The sequence below is a fragment of the Hemiscyllium ocellatum genome, chromosome 7 (assembly GCF_020745735.1).
Source record: "Hemiscyllium ocellatum isolate sHemOce1 chromosome 7, sHemOce1.pat.X.cur, whole genome shotgun sequence".
NCBI classification, from domain to species: domain Eukaryota; kingdom Metazoa; phylum Chordata; class Chondrichthyes; order Orectolobiformes; family Hemiscylliidae; genus Hemiscyllium; species Hemiscyllium ocellatum.
In genome coordinates this window covers 47,699,677-47,718,043 of record NC_083407.1, presented here as the reverse complement: position 1 = coordinate 47,718,043, position 18,367 = coordinate 47,699,677, and the positions used below count along the sequence as shown (strand labels likewise).

Genomic DNA, 18,367 nt, shown 5'->3' with positions numbered 1-18,367 from the left:
ATAATGGGAATGAAGCCCTTTCTGGCCAGTCTAAATGCCTGAGATGAAATAGATTTCACCAGTCTCAATTCAGTTTGAATGACTTCAGATCTATAAACCAAGTTGTAAGTATATAGATGTTCTTAAGTCCATGATGCAGGAATTCTTTATGCCACTTGCATTAGGTCTTTACAAACATGAAAAAAAATTAAGCTTAATTTAGGACAAGTATCTGAATGCAGCTAAGCATGTAGTTCACATCTGGTTGAGGAGGAAATTCTTTGTCTGTCTCTCACTCTCTCTAGGAGTCCTCTTTCTAAGCAAGATAACATTTCCTCCAGAGACAGTCTGTTCAAACGCCCTATCTGGTGCTCTCCCTCGTTGTCACCTGCTTCTGCAGTGCCTGTTGCAGATGAATCACACAGTATTGTTCAAAATTTAGCAAAAATGGAAAACAGTTTACAAACTCATCAAGTGAGACTATTAGGGAGTAAATATAAAATTAATACAGCTTTCCTGTTTAAAGATTGGGGGAGTACTTTCGAAAGAATTTCCACTGTATCTCGGAGGAGTTAATTACAAGAATTCATGTACAAAACCTGCAAATAGATTTAATTTCACAGGGGATACCCTTTCCCTTCAACAACAAAAACAGAAATTGGTAGAAAAGCTCAGCAAGTCTGGCAGCATTTGTGGACAGAAATCAGAGTTAACATTTCAGATCCTCAGACTTCCTTCTCCCTCTTGTTTATTTAATGAAGGTAACAGAACAGCTGTACAAGCATCAGTATATATACGTACTGTGTAACAGTCACACCATGCTCACAGAAGACACAAATTCAGGTTCATCAGCATGAAGTAAGCAGCAAGATTTGCAATTGCAACATTTGCAGCAATCATTTAAAGACTATCTGCCCACAGCGATACTGTATTCTTGCATCTTTTAAGTGCAATGTCGGAATTGAAGAGAACTGTCTATTCTAAGTCTGGGTCCAATACAGGGCATGGAAAATGTTAAAGTGTCCAATTGAAACATTCTGTTTTCAGAGCTAGTTTAAAGTGCCAAAATGGAAGTAGTTTCACAAGCACATTAACTCCTTTCCCTTGCTCAACCAAAAATATTGGGACTACAATCTATATTAATATGTATGATAGATTGTAATGCTTTTTATGGATAAAGAAATGTAATACGAAGTTTATATTCATCATGATCTGATCTATAGATGCAAATAAAGAATTGTTACAGGTATTAGGTATTAAAAGCCTTACTTAGAAATAAGAAGCAAACAGCTACAGGGACACTATGTGCAAACAACTACAGTCCAAGATTCTCTAGACCAGTACCTTCTGCTAAATGAACATTATGCAGTCAGCAGTGAACATTGCCATTTATGACTGCACGATGGAGGGAGATGATGTTTGGGTTTACGACATTATTCTAAGGGATTTCTACAGAGATGTCCTGGGACTGAAATGATTGACCACCAACAAATATAACTTGCTACCGACACATTGATTTTCACATATGCTGTCCAGAAGGCTGTGTACTCCTTATCTCTAAGCAAGGGTCTTCAACACGTTATACACTGGAACTTTTTTTTGTTTACGTCAGAACATCATTGATTATAAAACAGAGCTCCCTACAATACTGTCTAAGATCTCTCTTTTCACATGCTCATTCTAGACTGTAGTGTCCTCTCTCAATGATGACACTTATTTGTGCAGTCACATCATTGTGTTTTACAGCATCATATTATACCCCAACTATAAGACCAAACAGCAGAAAGTACCCTGCCCCTCTGTCCACCTACAGCCACCTTCTACTACACACCAAACCTTCAAACCTCCCGCCCAGCCTTCTGTACTCTTCACCCCACCATCATTTCCTGGTTACTCTAGTTTTTCTCAGCAAAAGAAACAACAATTCATTCTTAAAGAAGTTGGTCAAAGCAGAACCACATTATACATACATTTCCCTGTATTTTGTGACAATAAATAAATCAAATTATTTGTTCGTCTGTCTCTTTTTTAATTAAATAAATTAAGCAGCCACGACACTAAACTCATGGTTACTAGATATGTCAAAAGTTAACTCCAACATTTGATCTTAAAACTTGAAACCCTTGAAGTGCCTCTTTTTTCAGCATGGTGCTATTTTTAATTAATCTTGTAGATGGCATTTGCCAAGTTCCACAACCTTGAAGTTTCTGCACCAACCACCTTCACAGTAAAAGCAAATCTGAAAATAGTTATTGCTCAAGTTCTGTAAAAATAGGAGTGACAATTCTGGTACAGGGGAGATTTTTACATTTATTTAACACTTCTGTTTCTATAGCTCAGCACAAGGAAAATATGCAACAGTGATACGGTTTTACTTAGAACATGGTAGACCTGAAACATTCCCGATAAACTTAATACAAATAGGAGTTGAATATAAAGAAAACATCAGCTTTTTAAGGCATTTCCAAACAATTGGATCTAATAAACAAAGACAGTCAATAAATTGTTCTTGACACATTTACCTTTCAAGTCCATCATATGTTACAGTCTCAATATAGTCATAACGGCTGTCAACCCAATAAACTCTTTTTGTTATGATGTCCAGTGTTATTCCAGCAGGCCATCCTAGCTTTGTCTTGACAAGTTCAAAGCGGTGAGTTCCATCCATAAAGGATCGCTCTAGTTTGGGTTCTCCAGAAATATCATTCCAGTCAGAGAAGAATAAGTAGCTGGAAATTGAGAAATTGATATTTTAAGCTATTTGTTACAATGCAAAGTTATCAATTTTATCTGTTACTCGATCTAATTTCACTTTATTTTATTAATATTATCAAATATATATCAAATTATCTTAGTAGGAGCAAATTTATTTGAATAATGCCAAAGAATAGGATACATCCACTTGAGAACCCCACGGGGTTTTAGTTTAACCTTGCCACCTCTGACAGTACTACAGTTTTTCAGTATTGCACAGAAGTATTTATCTAGATTAGAGCTCCATTCTTCATTCCCAGGTTGGGTACAAGAGGTGGAAAAAGTCCTGGCTCCATGAAGCTAATAATTCCATAGGATACCTGTCCACCTCACTCTTCACCACCCAACCCAATCCCATCCCCTGCAAAGGCAATCCAGCATCATATTAATAAGAGCATTTCCTCTTTCCTAAGGGATAACCTGCCTATCGAAATAAAACCACAATGATTAAATCAATTCTTAGCAGGTTTAATGTGCATGCTACAGGGATGCCAAAATCCCACTTCACTGGGAGCAGCTGGTGAATAGGTCAGTTGTCACCATAAAATGCATGTGCACAAAGCATGGCCTAGCCGTGTGAAGTTTAAAGTTCAGGCTACTTCCACCATTTTTGCCATGATATAGAGCCGCTTAGTAAGATGAAAACTTGGGCACAAGTGCTCAAATCTCTGAAAGGGATCTTGAATTCCCAACATTATGATTCAGAGACAGGTCTGATGCCATTGAGTTCATGTTGACTGCCTGACATTTATAGGCATTTGTTAGCAAATCTGTTCAGTGCCCAAGGGAAATTCAACATCTAGTATTACAAGAATTAAGATACCCCAGTTCAATTTTGACTGACCATTTCGGAAATGAAAATTGGTACAGAGCTCAGAAAGCCAGGATCCACTTCGAGTTCATTAAGTCAGTATAAACATTAACTGGCCTCACCACTGCAGCCGTAATTATGGAAGCAAACCAGGTTACTGCAACCTATTTGGTCACTTTCCAAAGTCAAATAAGTAGCAGGATTTGTTTCAGAATGCCAAATAATTATATTGGCTCTTACCCTACAGTGGGGTCAACAGCAATGCCTCGAGGGTTTCCCAGGTTTTCTGCAATGAGTGTAATCCGATTACTTCCATTCAGATCTACTACTTCAATTCGGCTAATGCTTGTCTCCACCACATACAACTTATTGTTTACCCAGTCCACAGCTATGTTTTCAGGAGTGTCAATGGAAACATTCAAAATTTGTTGGATTCTCGAGCCACTGTGATCTACAGAGAACAGCTGATAAAACAAGAAAACCAAGTTAAATAGCCGAAATATAAGCCTTTCAAATTATTTTGATTAATTTGTACCAACTTTACATTTAGTTTAATGTCAAAGAGAAATACAGAATACATGTGCATTAAATATATTTAATAGAGACCTTTCTGTATTGAGAAGATTTGTAGTTTTGGATGTTATCACTCAGTTATTTCTCATTAGAAGTTTAAACTGACCCAGAGTCTTATTGGGTAATAGGTGTGGATAGTAGATATTTACAAACATATACAAGTGTCTTTTGTAAACTGGCCCCATAATTCTTTGGCTGCAGGACTATTAGATTGAGTGGCATTTCTTTTGATGCTTTGATAGTCCATTTGCAGCCAATGCAGCTCCTCTAATTACTAGTTGACCGAGTTGGTTTGTGTAATTGGCATCAAAGTGGGTACTCTTCAAAGAATTCAACCTCCCACCCTGGAGTTGAGATAAGTGAGGAAAGGTTCACTGCATGCTTAGCAAAAAAGGCCAGTAAAAGGTTTAGTTGGGTTAGGTGCAAGGATGCTCAGGAGAGCTAGTCTTTTTCAGGTTTGAATTTTTCAGCACTTTGCAATTGTCTGCAGGAACTTATTGTCACCTTCATAATTTCCATATTCAACAACGTACTTCATTTGGAATGTAGAAAGTTTAATCAGGTAAATGTTACGAGATTAGCAACAGGTTATCAACAGTGAAATACCTTTGGGAAATCAGAATTTAGAAACACAATATGCACGGTGTTAAAAAGCTTTCAACACAAGTTCATATTTCCCAAGATATTGATTCTGTGCCCACCTTTGGAAAGGTTACCGACCTTATTCTGAATAGTATCTGTCCAAAAGATTTTGCCCAGATAGTAGTGGAAATCTACACCAACAGCAATGCCACGATTGCGAGACCGTACAAGAATCCGTACATTCCTTCCATGAACATCACCAATCAGCAAATCGCGACCATTTGAGAAGATAATGGATGGAATTCCAGCTAAACGGCAGGAAATAGTTTTATATTAAATGCTTGAAGGGTTCCAAATATTTTTCGGCTATGCTAATGCAAACTTAAGAAATAATGCTTAGTTTTTATTGTGTCATGACCATAGCCGTATTCACAGATGTTGCAATACGTGTCAATTTTTAATAAGCATCTGTACACAGACTCTATACAACGCAACAGAAAATGCACAGTTCTGTTCTTCCTAAACTAAAAATTGCTATTGATTCATTTGAAGGGGTTGTTTAAGTTCAATAAATAGGGTGTCTGAGTACTTGCTGGTTCAATTCTATGTTCCAACGTATTCATTTTTCCTTGTGATTTTATTGCTAATCAAAATATCTCTGAGAACTTCATTTACATTAAAGTCTACTTAAAATACTGTATTGTTGCTTTTGTCATTTAAACTGGTCATTTGCTAATAATCATCTGCAGACTTTCTGGAACTTGTTGAAATACCACAGACATGAACAGTTCTATATGAGTATTGCATTCAATTCATTAATCTGACAGTCAACAGCAGAAACAGTTGCTGCTAATACAAAAGGAAAATAAAACCCATTCAAGTAACCAAAATAATGTGAATTATATCCAGCAAGTCAATAACACAAGATGTGAATTCTAGGTTTTAATTTTATTGTAAAAGTTTCACATGGCTGTTATAAAAGTCTGCAGTGTTTCTTATAAATTTATATTTTCCATTTAGAATCTTACAGGCCCTTCGGCCCAACTTGTGCATGCTGATCTGGTTTCCTAAACTGAACTAGTCCCATTTGCTTGTGTTTCACCCATATCCCTCTAAACCTTTCCTAAATACATACCTGTCCAAATATCTTTTAAATGCTGTAACTGTGCCTGCTTCTACCTCTTCCTCTGATAGCTTTTTTCATATACAGGTCGTTCTCCTATAAAGCGCATTTTATCAGTATAATTTGGCTGTAACGCGATTGGTGAATTGGGGAATTTTTTTTTAAAAACGCAAACTCCCATTAGCTATGACACAATTCCATCCCCAGCATTAGGTATCACTGAGGATAACTGAAGACTGGACTCGCGTTGACGTCATATGGCTCGCATGCTTTGTGGTGAAGTGCTTCCTGAAGGATACAGTGGCTCTACTCAGTAATTTTCGATCCTGTTGCTCGATCCTGAACAAGTCTGCAAGCTAGCGAGCCTGTGAGATCATGAACAAAGGAACTTGAGGAGATGGAGTGGCTTCTAAGCGTGTAGATAGAAGATCAATGGCAAAAGCAATCCAGAACCACATCTCTCACCATAAAACAGAAAGCCTTATCAATTTATGAATACCTAAGGAAAAAAACAGAAAATCCTGCAGATGTGCCTGCCTTCAGTGCGAGTAGTGGTTGGTTTGCTGGATTTAAGAACCACTACACTTTTCATAATGTAACATGGTGAAGCTGCCAGTGCAGATGAGGAATGTGCACTCTCATATTCTCCCATGGTGATTGAGAAAGAAGGCTACACCTTAGATCAAATATTCAGTTAGGATGAGATAGGTTTAGACTGTAAGTGAATGCTACCCAGAATCCTCATTTCTAAGAATGAAGTACACGCTCCAGCTTTTAAGGTCACAAAGGATTGTATGACTGTGTGGTTGGGTGTCAATGCTAGTGGACACTTAGAGCTTAAATCTGTGTTGGTGTTCCACTCTGCCATACCACGGTGTTTATTTCAGGTCAAGCAAAAGAGAGTCGATGATGGGGCAAATTTTTTCTGACCTTAATGTTGACATTTTCGAGGATGCTTTTAGAAATTATTGCAGGAGAAATGTTTTGGATTTCAAGATTCTCCTCATTCTGGACAATACCCCAAGCCACCCTTGCACCACTCGTGAGCTTTTTAAAAACATCAAAGTGCTATTTTTACCTCCAAAGATAGTGTGGTGCTGGAAAAGCACAACAGATCAGGCAGCAGCTGAGGAGCAGGAGAATCAACGCTTCGGGCATAAGTCCTTGATCAGCTTATGCCCGAAATGTCAATTCTCCTGCTGCTCCGATGCTGCCTGACCTGCTGTGTTTTCCCAGCACTACACTCTCGACTTTGATCTCCAGCATCTGCAGTCCTCACTTTCTCCTATCTCCAAAGATAACCTCTCTCATTCAACCCATGCACCAGGGTGCAATAGCAGCTTTTAAAGCTTATTATTTAAGGTGCATGTTCAGGAAGCTGATTGCAGCTGCTAAGGGAATAATGAGGACAATATTCTTCAAGTTTAGAAGAAGTCAGTAAGTCCTGCTTGCATACAGTTTGGCAGAAGCTTCTATTGTATTATAAAAGAATAGACGTATGCACCACCATCTGTGTGAAAACATTGCCCCTCAGGTCTCTTTTAAATCTTTTCCCTCACACTTTAAACCTATGCCCTCTAGTTTTGGACTTCCCTCCCCGGGGAAAAGGTCTTGGCTATTAATTTTATTTATGCCCCTCATGATTTCATATACCTCTATAAATTCATGCTTCAGCATACTCTGCTCCAGTGAAAGATGTCCCAGCATATCCAGCCTCTCCTTATAACTGAAATTCTTCCAGTCTTGGTTACACTTTTTAATCTTTTTGCACCCTTTCCAGTTTAATAACATCCTTCCATATAGTATGGAAAATATAATTGCACGCAGTACTCCAAACGTGGCCTTTTAATGTCTTCTACAACTGTATCATGACATCCTAACTCCTGTACTCAAAGCTCTGACTGACGAAGACAAGCATGCCAAATGCCTTGTCTACCTGATGTCACTTTAAAGGAACTGTGTATCATCATGATATAAAGATGGCTGGCTTTCCTTATGCATTCATATCATCATCAAGGCATAAGAAGGTGCACTAGCGACTTTCAGCAATAAGAAGGGTATTCACATTATAACGTCCAACTGATCTGCAATCACTGCAAAGGTATATCTATTTTTTTCAGTGGTATTTCTTCCACAAAACTGCAAGATAGCAGAATTGAGGAGATAAGTAGAAATCATGCATGGTCTTTCAATCTCTCCAAGATACAGCACATGTTGGAATCCAAAATCTGGATGACAATACAGGGTAGCATGAATAAACATCCAAAGCTGCAAGTCTAGGAGTATTAAAGGCTGCAAGAGTAGGGTTTGAGAAGGAGGGTGGAAAGGTGAAATAATCAGTTTACCTTTATCAACAAAGGAATATTCAGCTCACTGAGAATGAGGAAAAATTAAATTACCGCAGTGATATATTTATTGCAAATGAATATGGAATTTCTTGCTTACAGCCAGATAAGTTCAGAAAATATTAAATGAAGGGAAAATTCAGCGGATGTTATTGTAATAAACACTGCGTTGATTGATTAAACTTAAATCCAAGATTGAGATCTGAAATTCAATAATGAAATAGTAATTATAATATAGTAATTTCCTGTTTAAAGTCTTCCAGATCTGTCCATGCAATTTTAAAAAATTCATCCATTGGATTTGAAATGGTGTGGAAAAAGATAAGACTTCCTTGGAACTTTTTTTTAATTGAAGTTAGGCAAATTTTAATAGTATGAGACAAGAAGTTTCAAAAGTTGACTGGAGTAGACTCTTTGCAAGTAAAGGAATGACTAACAAATGGGAGGCTGTCCAGATTGTGATGATGAGAGCTCAGAGGCATTTTGTTCAAGTTAGAGTGAAGAGTAAGGCTGGTAAGATTATTAACAATGGATGAATAAAGATGTTGAGGTTCTAGTCAAGAATAAAAGGACATACTGGCACTGGAACGTGTCCAGCAGAGATTCACACGGATGATCCCTGGAATGATAGGTCTAACATATGAGGAACGGCTGAGGATCCTGGATTGTATTCATTGGAGTTTAGAAGATTAAGGGGAGATTTAATAGAGACGTACAAGATAATACATGGCTTGGAAAGGGTGGACGCTAGGAAATTGTTTCCATTAGGTGAGGAGACTAGGACCTGTGGACACAGCCTTAGAATTAGAGGGGGTAAATTCAGAACAGAAATGCGGAGACATTTCTTCAGCCAGAGAGTGGTGGGCCTGTGGAATTCATTGCCACAGGGTGCAGTGGAGGCCGGGATGCTAAATGTCTTCAAGGCAGAGATTGATAGATTCTTGTTGTCTCGAGGAATTAAGGGCTACGGGGAGAACGCTGGTAAGTGGATTTGAAATGCCCATCAGCCATGATTGAATGGCGGAGTGGACTCAATGGGCCGAATGGCCTTACTTCCGCTCCTATGTCTTATGGTCTTATGGTCATATAGAATCTTATTTTAGATATAGGCAATTTGGTTCAATTGAATCTCTTAATTAATATAAATAGTGTAGGAGCATTCTTAAGAAAAAAATCAGGAAGGCAAAGGTGGAATATGAGATAGCATTGGCAGATAAGGTCAAGGATAATCCAAAGAGACTCTATAAATATATTAAAAGCAAGAGGGTAAATGGAGAGAGGGTAAGGCCTCTTAAAGATCAAGTAGGTCATCTTTGGGTTGAACCCAAGGAGATAGGATAGATACTAAATGAATATTTTACATCAGTTTTTACTATGGAGAAAGAAATGGAGTTTAGAGAATGCAGAGAAATAAACTTTGATGGTTTAAACACAGTTAGCATTTCAAAAGAGGAAGTTCGGAAGGTCTTAGAAAATCTCAAGGTGGATAATGCTTCAGGATCTGATCTAATGTATCCCAGACCATTGTGGGAATTAAAGGACAAAATTGTGAGCACATTGGTAGAGAAGCATATATGGGAATGAGGGATGGGTAGAAATGAAGAAGGTAGCGTAGAAATAGCCATTAAAAATGATTAGAGGGCATTAGATGGCTTGACTGGAGCTTGGGCGTTTGTGGATTTGATCAGGGTATTTGGAGTGAGGGATTGAGGATTTGAACAGAGTATGTGGAGTGAGGTTGGAGGATTTGAGCAGGGTATTTGGAGTGAGGGTTGGAGGATTTGAGCAGGGTATTTGGAGTGAGGGATTATGGATTTGAGCAGGGCATGTGGAGTCAGGGCTGGAGGATCTGAGCAGGAAACATGGTGCAAGAGTTGGAGGAATGCTTTATGTTTTATTCTTTTATTTTTGGACACAACGGTGAAGCCCAATGCAGGCTTTTGGTACTGCCCACCTCAGAATCCAACAGCATCCTCAGCTCTTCCTGCATCACCAGGAATCAACCAACTAACGATCCAGCCCAACATCACTAGACCAAAACTGTGGAGCTTGGGCGATCCTTTTTAAAGCTTGGGTTTGTGGAGCTGGAAATGTTCCTATCTTTGTGTACCTAATCTAGGAGTGAAAACTAGGGCCTCAGGCTTAGACCAAAAAGAGCTCAAGTGTCTGAGCTACTATTTATCCCTGAAACAATGCTAAAGCAGGTTACCTGGGCATTTACATTGTTCTCTTTCTTTCCTGTGTCCAAAATGCTGCATTTCCCTTTCCTACAACAGTGACAGCAATTCAGAGGCACTTCATTGGTTGTGGAAGGTACTTAGTAAAAGCAAGATCATTTGTTTCTCCTACTTGACATTGAAAGGAAGTGGCATTGATTAAAAGAATAAATAAGAAGCTTATGCTTAAAACTTACATGAGGGATTTGCTCGGCAGTGCTTGTGATGCTCTAGAACATATCCCTGGACACAGGAACATGCATGACTTCCAATTCGGTCTTCACACAGCTGGTCACAAGCTCCCCACACATTACATTCATTAAAATCTAAATGAAGAGAGAGCAGAAAAGAATTCAATCTCTTTTGGCTCACTCCTATCAGAGTTAAGATGGGACTAAGATAGACAGACTACGAATTAGGTCAGAGTCCTGGTCATCCAAGCATAAATTTCTGTGAGACGTGGCCAGTGTAAACAATATTAACATTATGCCAGGGAGGAAATACTCAGATTGGGAGCTCCTTTCAATTTGACTGAGAAGAACAGCAGAAGCTAAAATGCTGAATAAAAGCTTACTAGATCATTCAATGAGCTAAAAGGGGCCAGATGGAAGTGCAATCATGTGCTATGTTCAAATCTTGCAAAAATATAAACACTTTGCAGTTTTCTTTAGCCACATATAAATGGGACTTCAGCGCTATGTGCAACTTTCCCAGCATCACCTCACCTTATACCTTGCTAGCTCCATCATGTTTTGCCATTCTTCCTCCACTTTTGAGCCACAAGTGCTCATATTAGGTGGACACCCTTGTCACACTAATAAACTATTCTGCAAGAATCACCATTGACAGACTTTGCCTTTCACACCAGATGATCAGCCAATTGGTTATAAAACCTTGTTAATTTGAAAGCATTTAATTGTCCTTGAATCCTAGCATAAGCAGTACCATTGATGTCAGACAGAATAATGAAAACATTCTGGAATACTTGCAACACTCACCAACACAGGAACGGCCATCAGTGCTCACGACAAATCCCGAAGGGCAATAACAAACTCCCCCCGATGGGGAAGCATGACAGCCATATTCACAGCTCAAAGCAGCACAGTTGATTACACCTAAAAGGAGATAAACATATCACATGATTTAAGGGAGACTTTAAATTTAATAAAACCAAAAATACAAACATGCTGCTAATAGTGTAATCAGGTGGTTAAATTTCCTTACATCTTCAAAGATTTTCTCCGAAAGTAAAACCTGTGACCTTGTATTTATTTTGCAAATTAAACTTTCCTAACCCTTATTATGGACATTTACAGAACATTAGGTTTTTAAAAGTCGAATTTAAGGTAAAGTGAAATTGTCTGGATGAGTGGGAATAGTGAATCTACTAAACCTTTGCTTGGAGACATTCCCATGTGAGTTGGTTGCCATGGGGAAAAAAAATTAAACTAAAACATGTTGAAAATTAAGCATAGTCTTATCCACTGTGAAGAGCAGCAAAAGACTTTGGTGTTAGAACCAAACAAAATTAGGCACTGATCACCCATTCAAAACAAAATGGCAGTATTTCTTTGGAGATTTAAGAAACAAAGATTTGTGAGATTGGTCTTTATAGTGAAAGTTGGTTCTGGAATATTCAAGCTGAGTGAAATGGTTATCAAAAGACACTGAAAGATTTGATCTGGCAAGGCAAAGAGAAGTGAGGTTGCTGAAAAGCTGGAAAGAACCTGGAACTTAACATTAATGTTACATATCTGCCAGGATTGTAGAATAAAGACATATTTATTTTCATGTTAGCTGATTAATGCAAAACAAGCCTTTTTTTCAGTTTGACGTTTTAGTTGCCTAAATATTAGTGATGTTTAGCTTATGTTAATTATATTTTGTTTGTTATAGTAAGAGTCTTAAAGCCTAAAATCATGACCTCAGTTCTTTCCATTAATGCCCAGGAAATTCAGAGAGGTTTTAGTAGTTAGCTACATGGATAGTAAAATGTGTAAGATTCATTTTTATAATGTACTGTCAGAGCATGGAACATTACTTCGTACAAACATCTGCTGGATTTCTAAAGAACTGAGGTTTACTATCTAGAAGGTAACACCATGCATAAAATCTGCAAAAACAAGAGCCAAGCTTGAACAATGGATTTATTCTGTAAAATACTGATTTAATATTAAAATGACAGGCAAAATACTTTTGGCAGAAACTTTTTTCAGACATGAGGCAATCTAAATTAAAATCATTGAGTCTCCAATTTCCCTCCCTCCCCTTTGTTTTTGAAAATACTTATTAGGATATAGTTCCACAAGCTGCAGTTACCTGACAAAATCTCACCCAGTGACTACTTTTCAAACATGCGTGAATATTGACAAGCTAAACACAAGTGGAGGACAGAACAAGCAAACATAATGATATTTTCAATAGCATTCCAGGATAAGTTACTGTACAAGCATTAGGAATAAAAGTTTCATGGATTTGTTCCTCCTTAATCCAGACCATTACAGTTAATTTAGCTTAAAATTTTCCTATGCCAGCAGATCTCAACTTTTTATACTTATGCACTATTTCATTAAAGACTCCTGTTACCTTCAGGAGAAAAACAAAACCTCACTTTTTCCGAGAAGTGTATTTTTATATTTATGTGTGTTTCAGCATTGTATTAGTCATCCATGGAAATATTGAAGTACATTACAAATTGCATTGATTTTGCTGAGATTGATTTTTATTGCCAAATTGTAAAACCCAGAACAAGTTAATGATTGAGTTATTAGTGAGAAACCTGTCATTGGATTTAGTTGGCCCACCAGGACACATACTGCTGATTGAGAAACACTGTTCTATGCAAAATAATATCTAGTGAGGAACTGAATTCTGAGAAATAGCTGTAAAATGGTGCCAAATTAAATCATCATCCAAGCTTGTGGCCATGAAGATATTCAAGTAATTTAGCAAGAAAAATCATCTAATGGTTACAAAAGCAATTGAATTTGATATAGGCAGAAAGGTGAAGAAAAGGTTGTAACCACATTAGCCATGATCTTATTGACTGATGGAACAGGCTCAATGTACTGAAAAGCTTGTCCCTAATCCTATTTCTTTGACCTGATCGTGAACTTCTGAAGTATGATTGTGGTCTTGAAAACTGTAATCAGCTTAATGCCCAGATGGTAAGGATGAATATTTCCCCCATGTCTTCAGATTACTCACTGCAATTGTTTCCTGTCGTGACATTTGTTTCATCTTCACCAAAGGAACAATCGTTGATCTGATCACACAGCTTGTTCACAGGGATACATTCCCAGGAATTTGGACAAGTCCATTCTTCTGGTAAGCAGTCTTTCTGTTGCCTCCTTTCTGGTCAGAAAATATAAATATAAATATATTTGTAAAATCTGCAGGGCCACAACATGAAACAGGTGTTGTTTTGAGCAACCATTTGAACCACCTAAAAATACACTATGTAGATTAGATTATTTACAGTGTGGAAACAGGCCCTTCGGCCCAACAAGTCCACACCGACCCGCCGAAGCGCAACCCACCCATACCCCTACATTTACCCCTTACCTAACACTACGGGCAATTTAGCATGGCCAATTCACCTGACCCGCACATCTTTGTACTGTGGGAGGAAACCGGAGCACCCGGAGAAAACCCACGCAGACACGGGGAGAACATGCAAACTCCACACAGTCTGTCGCCTGAGTCGGGAATTGAATCCAGGTCTCAGGCACTGTGAGGCAACAGTGCTAACCACTGTGCCACCATGCCGCCCATGGTGTAAATTAGGCTGAGCCTGAAAAACAAACTCAAATGCATCAAAACTAATATGTCTCCAAAGAAGAAAGCTGGGGATACATGTGAAATAACTTTGCAGAGGCTGCATCACCAAGTCATCCCTTTACTTACACATGAAGGATCTTTGACACTGATCCAGTTCGCTCAGAGTGAATAGAATCTCTGACATTCCTGTTTATATCTGTCAGCCAGGTTTCCCTGATTGGACTAGATTAACAGCCCCAGTCAGGGAACTCATATTCAAAGAGGTTCATATGGCTGACCTCGTTGCAATCACTACAAAATGAATACATTCACTGGGCCAGTATAGATGCAATATCCACTTCAGTTGCTTCACAACTCGCCAGCACAATTTTTTTGAAATTGCAGATTTTCAGAATTATAGTTTTTTATCATGGCATTTTGCTCATCTCAGAATTCTAGACTCAAGTCAGGAAGTCCCTTGTCCCATTTGGAACTCAGAGGCCAATCGGTACAGGTTAATTTCATTTCACCAGGGTGCCTGATGGGTCCTGCTAAAATTAAGAGTAACCTGGAGTCAAGAGATCAGGGATGGAGTTTTTGAGGAACCCAAAAAGCATTGGCGAGGGATGAAGTGACGTGCTGTGAGATGGTCAACTCTGGCACCAGGATGACCCATGGAAAGGGAACACAGCACCCATTTGTGGCTGCCCAGCTTTGGCAGAGCAAGCATACCCAATCCTGTACTTAAAATATTCTCTGCCCGGACAACTGATAACTCTGAAGCCACAGTTATGCTCACCAGGAGAGATGAGTACTGCTGAGACAGGTAGGAGTCAGACAAGGATGAAACTAAATGACAAGTGAGCAGACAAGACCCTCAGATTTTGAGAATCTCTCTGGATAAAGCATTGGGAATGTAGCCTCTGGTTCTGACTGCCTGCTACAGAGTGTTTGCCTCCAGTATAATTTCCTGATGAAGGGTTTATGACTGAAATGTCGATTCTCCTGCTCCTTGGATGCTGCCTGACTGCTGTGCTTTTCCAGTACCACATTCTTCACTCTGATCTCCAGCATCTGCAGTCCTCACTTTCTCCAGTACAATGACAGCCTGTCCACATGGCAGAAGCTGATCAGCTGCTGGTAAAGCGCTGGCAATCCACTCTTAGTGTCCCCCAATGAGAATTAAATGATTTCCCACCTCCATGATGCCAAAGTCAATCCTTGTCTCTGCCTGCTGTTATAAAATATTCCAGGCAGCTTGAATGCAGAGAGCCATCCTGATGCAGCTTCTTGTTATTATCCTGGCACCACTATTCCCACATCTTCATAGTTAGCTTCCAGGGTTGCTTCCTCAGGATTGTGTCCAATGTTAATCTAAAAGGATTTTGGGTAATCCAAGACGGAGGACGGGAAAACTTTCTGGCTGTAACAGCTGCTACTTTCTTTTTTGGTACTTTAGGTGCTGGAGGTGATTTCCTTAAATTCCAGGAGCAGCAATTACTGTTTTGTATGTTGTTGCATTGTTTTGGAACTTTGGAAAAAAAAGTCAAAACAACAGCAGTTTTAAAATGGAGAAGAGCAGACAAAGGAAGCACATGGTGAGCGCCGTGCAGGAGAGAGAGAGAGAGAGATTACTGCCTTTGCTGTTTTTGAATTCATGTGTCGCTGGATATCGGAGTGCATCTGGGAAAATTAACAAACGGTGAATTTCACAACTAATCTTGGAGGAACCAGTTTGGGCGAAGTTCACAACACAGAATCAGATAAGTTCATTGTTGTTTTAAGTCTGTCCAAGAGAAAGGCTGTATTAGTGAGTACAGTGGGTGCTTTCTTGATTATATGTTTTTGGAGATAAGTCCCTTGATTAAACTTAAAATATAAGCCATAGCTATTAATTTAACCTGGTGCAGTGTTTGTAGAGAAATAAGACGGTGTTAATTTGTGCGTCTGTAGATTGTGAAAGAGCAAAAATGGCCGTTGCAGTGACATGTACTTCTTGTCAGATGTGGGAGTTTAAAGAGAATTTAAGGGTTACTGCGGATTATATCTGCCGTAAATGCTGTTGGATGTGAATCTTAACAGATCGAGTGGATCGGTTGGAGAGACAGATAGAAACGATGAGGAATTTGCAACAGCAACCAGTATGTGATGGATGGCAGTTATAGGAAGGGGGGAAAGTCTCAGATACAGTCACATACTTGGATTAACTCCAGAAAGGATAAGAGAGGTCGGCACTTAGGGCAGGAGTCTTTTGTGGATATACCTATTTCAAACAGGTATGCTATTTTGGAAAATGTAGGGGATGATGGATTCTCAGGGGAACGTAGCACGAACAGCCAAGTTTCTGGTATTGAGGCTGGCTCTAATGTAACGAGGGGTACGTCGGCTTCCAAAATATCAATTGTGTTAGGGGATTCTGTAGTCCGAGGTACAGACAGACGTTTCTGTGGCTAGCAGAGAAAAAGCAGAATGGTGCGTTGTTTCCCTGGTGCCAGGATCAATGATGTCTCAGAGAGGGTGCAGAATGTTCTCGCGGGGGAGACGGGCCAGCAAGAGGTCATTGTCCACATTGGAACCAACAATATAGGAAGGTAAAAGGTTGAGATTCTGAAGGGAGATTACAGAGAGTTAGGCAGGTATTTAAAAAGGAGGTCCTCAAGGGTAGTAATATCTGGATTACTCCCAGTGCTATGAGCCAGTGAGGGTAGGAATAGGAGGATAGAGCAGATGAATGCATGGCTGAGGAGCTGGTGTATGGGAGAAGGATTTACATTATTGAATCATTGGAATCTCTTTTGGGCTAGATGTGACCTGAACAAGAAGGACGGATTGCACCTAAATTGGAAGGGGACTAATATGCTGGCAGGGAAATTTGCCAGAACTGCTTGGGAGGATTTAAACTAGTAAGGTTGGGGAGGTAGGAAGGTGGGGCACAGGGAGATAGTGAGGAAAGAGATCAATCTGAGACTGGTACAGTTGAGAACAGAAGTGAATCAAACAGTCAGGGCAGGCAGGGACAATGTAGGACTAATAAATTAAACCGCATTTATTTCATTGCAACGGGCCTAACAGGGAAGGCAGATGAACTCAGGGCATGGTTAGGAACATGGGATTGGGAGATCATACCAATTACAGAAACATGGCTCAGGGATGGGCTGGACTGGCAGCTTAATGTTCCAGGATACAAATGCTACAAGAAGGATAGAAAGGGAGGCTAGAGAGGAGGGGGAGTGGCATTTTTGATAAGGGATAGCATTACAGTTGTGCTAAGGGAGGATATTCCCAGAAATCCAGAGAAGTTATTTGGGTGGAACTGAGAAATAAGAAAGGGATGATCACCTTATTCGGATTGTATTATAGACCCCCTAATAGTGAGAGGGAAATTGAGAAACAAACTTGTAAGGAGATCTCAGCTATCTGTGAGAATAATAGGGTAGTTATGGTAGGGGATTTTAACTTTCCAAACTTTGACTGAGACTGCCATAGTGTTAAAAGTTTAGATGGAGAGGAATGTCTTAAGTGTGTACAAGATAATTTTCTGATTCAGTATGTGGATGTACCTCCTAGAGAAGGTGCAAAACTTGACTTACTCTTGGGAAATAAGGCAGGGCAGGTGACTGAGGTGTCAGTGGGGGAGCACTTTGGGGCCAGCGACCATAATTCTATTCACTTTAAGATCGTGATGGAAAAGGATAGACCAGATCTAAAAGTTGAAGTTCTAAATTGGAGAAAGGCCAATTTAGACAAGAACTTTCGAAAACTGATTGGAGGCAGATGTTCGCTGGTAAAGGGACGGCTGGAAAATGGAAAGCCTTCAGAAATGAGATAACAAGAATCTAAAGAAAGTATATTCCTGTCAGGGTAAAAGGGAATGCTGGTAGGTATAGGGAATGCTGGATGACTAAAGAAATTGAGGGTTTGGTTAAGCAAAAGAAGGAAGCATATGTCAGGTATAGCCAGGATAGATCGAGTGAATCCTGAGAAGAGTATAAAGGAAGTAGTAGTATATTTAAGAGGGAAATCAGGAGGGCAAAAGGGGGACATGAGATAGCTTTAGCAAATGGAATTAAGAAGAATCCAAAGGGTTTTTACAAATATATTAAGGACAAAAGGGTAACTAGGGAGAGAATAGGGCCACTCAAATATCAGCAAGGCAGCCTTTGTGTGGACCCACAGAAAATGGGGGAGATACTAAATGAATATTTTGCATCAGTATTTACTGTAG

General features: G+C 39.3%; 1 protein-coding gene across 1 annotated transcript in view; it reads right to left on the bottom strand.

The window, feature by feature from the left end:
* The window catches only part of lrp2a (low density lipoprotein receptor-related protein 2a), a 290,923-nt gene that overhangs the window by 216,949 nt on the left and 55,607 nt on the right, over window positions 1-18,367 (bottom strand). The window contains exons 10-15 of the mRNA XM_060827752.1: window positions 13,591-13,730; window positions 11,382-11,498; window positions 10,581-10,709; window positions 4,838-5,007; window positions 3,785-4,008; window positions 2,502-2,708 (exon numbers count right to left, since the gene is read on the bottom strand). Coding sequence (XP_060683735.1) covers window positions 2,502-2,708; window positions 3,785-4,008; window positions 4,838-5,007; window positions 10,581-10,709; window positions 11,382-11,498; window positions 13,591-13,730 — 987 coding nt within the window. The remainder of the gene's footprint in view (window positions 1-2,501; window positions 2,709-3,784; window positions 4,009-4,837; window positions 5,008-10,580; window positions 10,710-11,381; window positions 11,499-13,590; window positions 13,731-18,367) is intronic.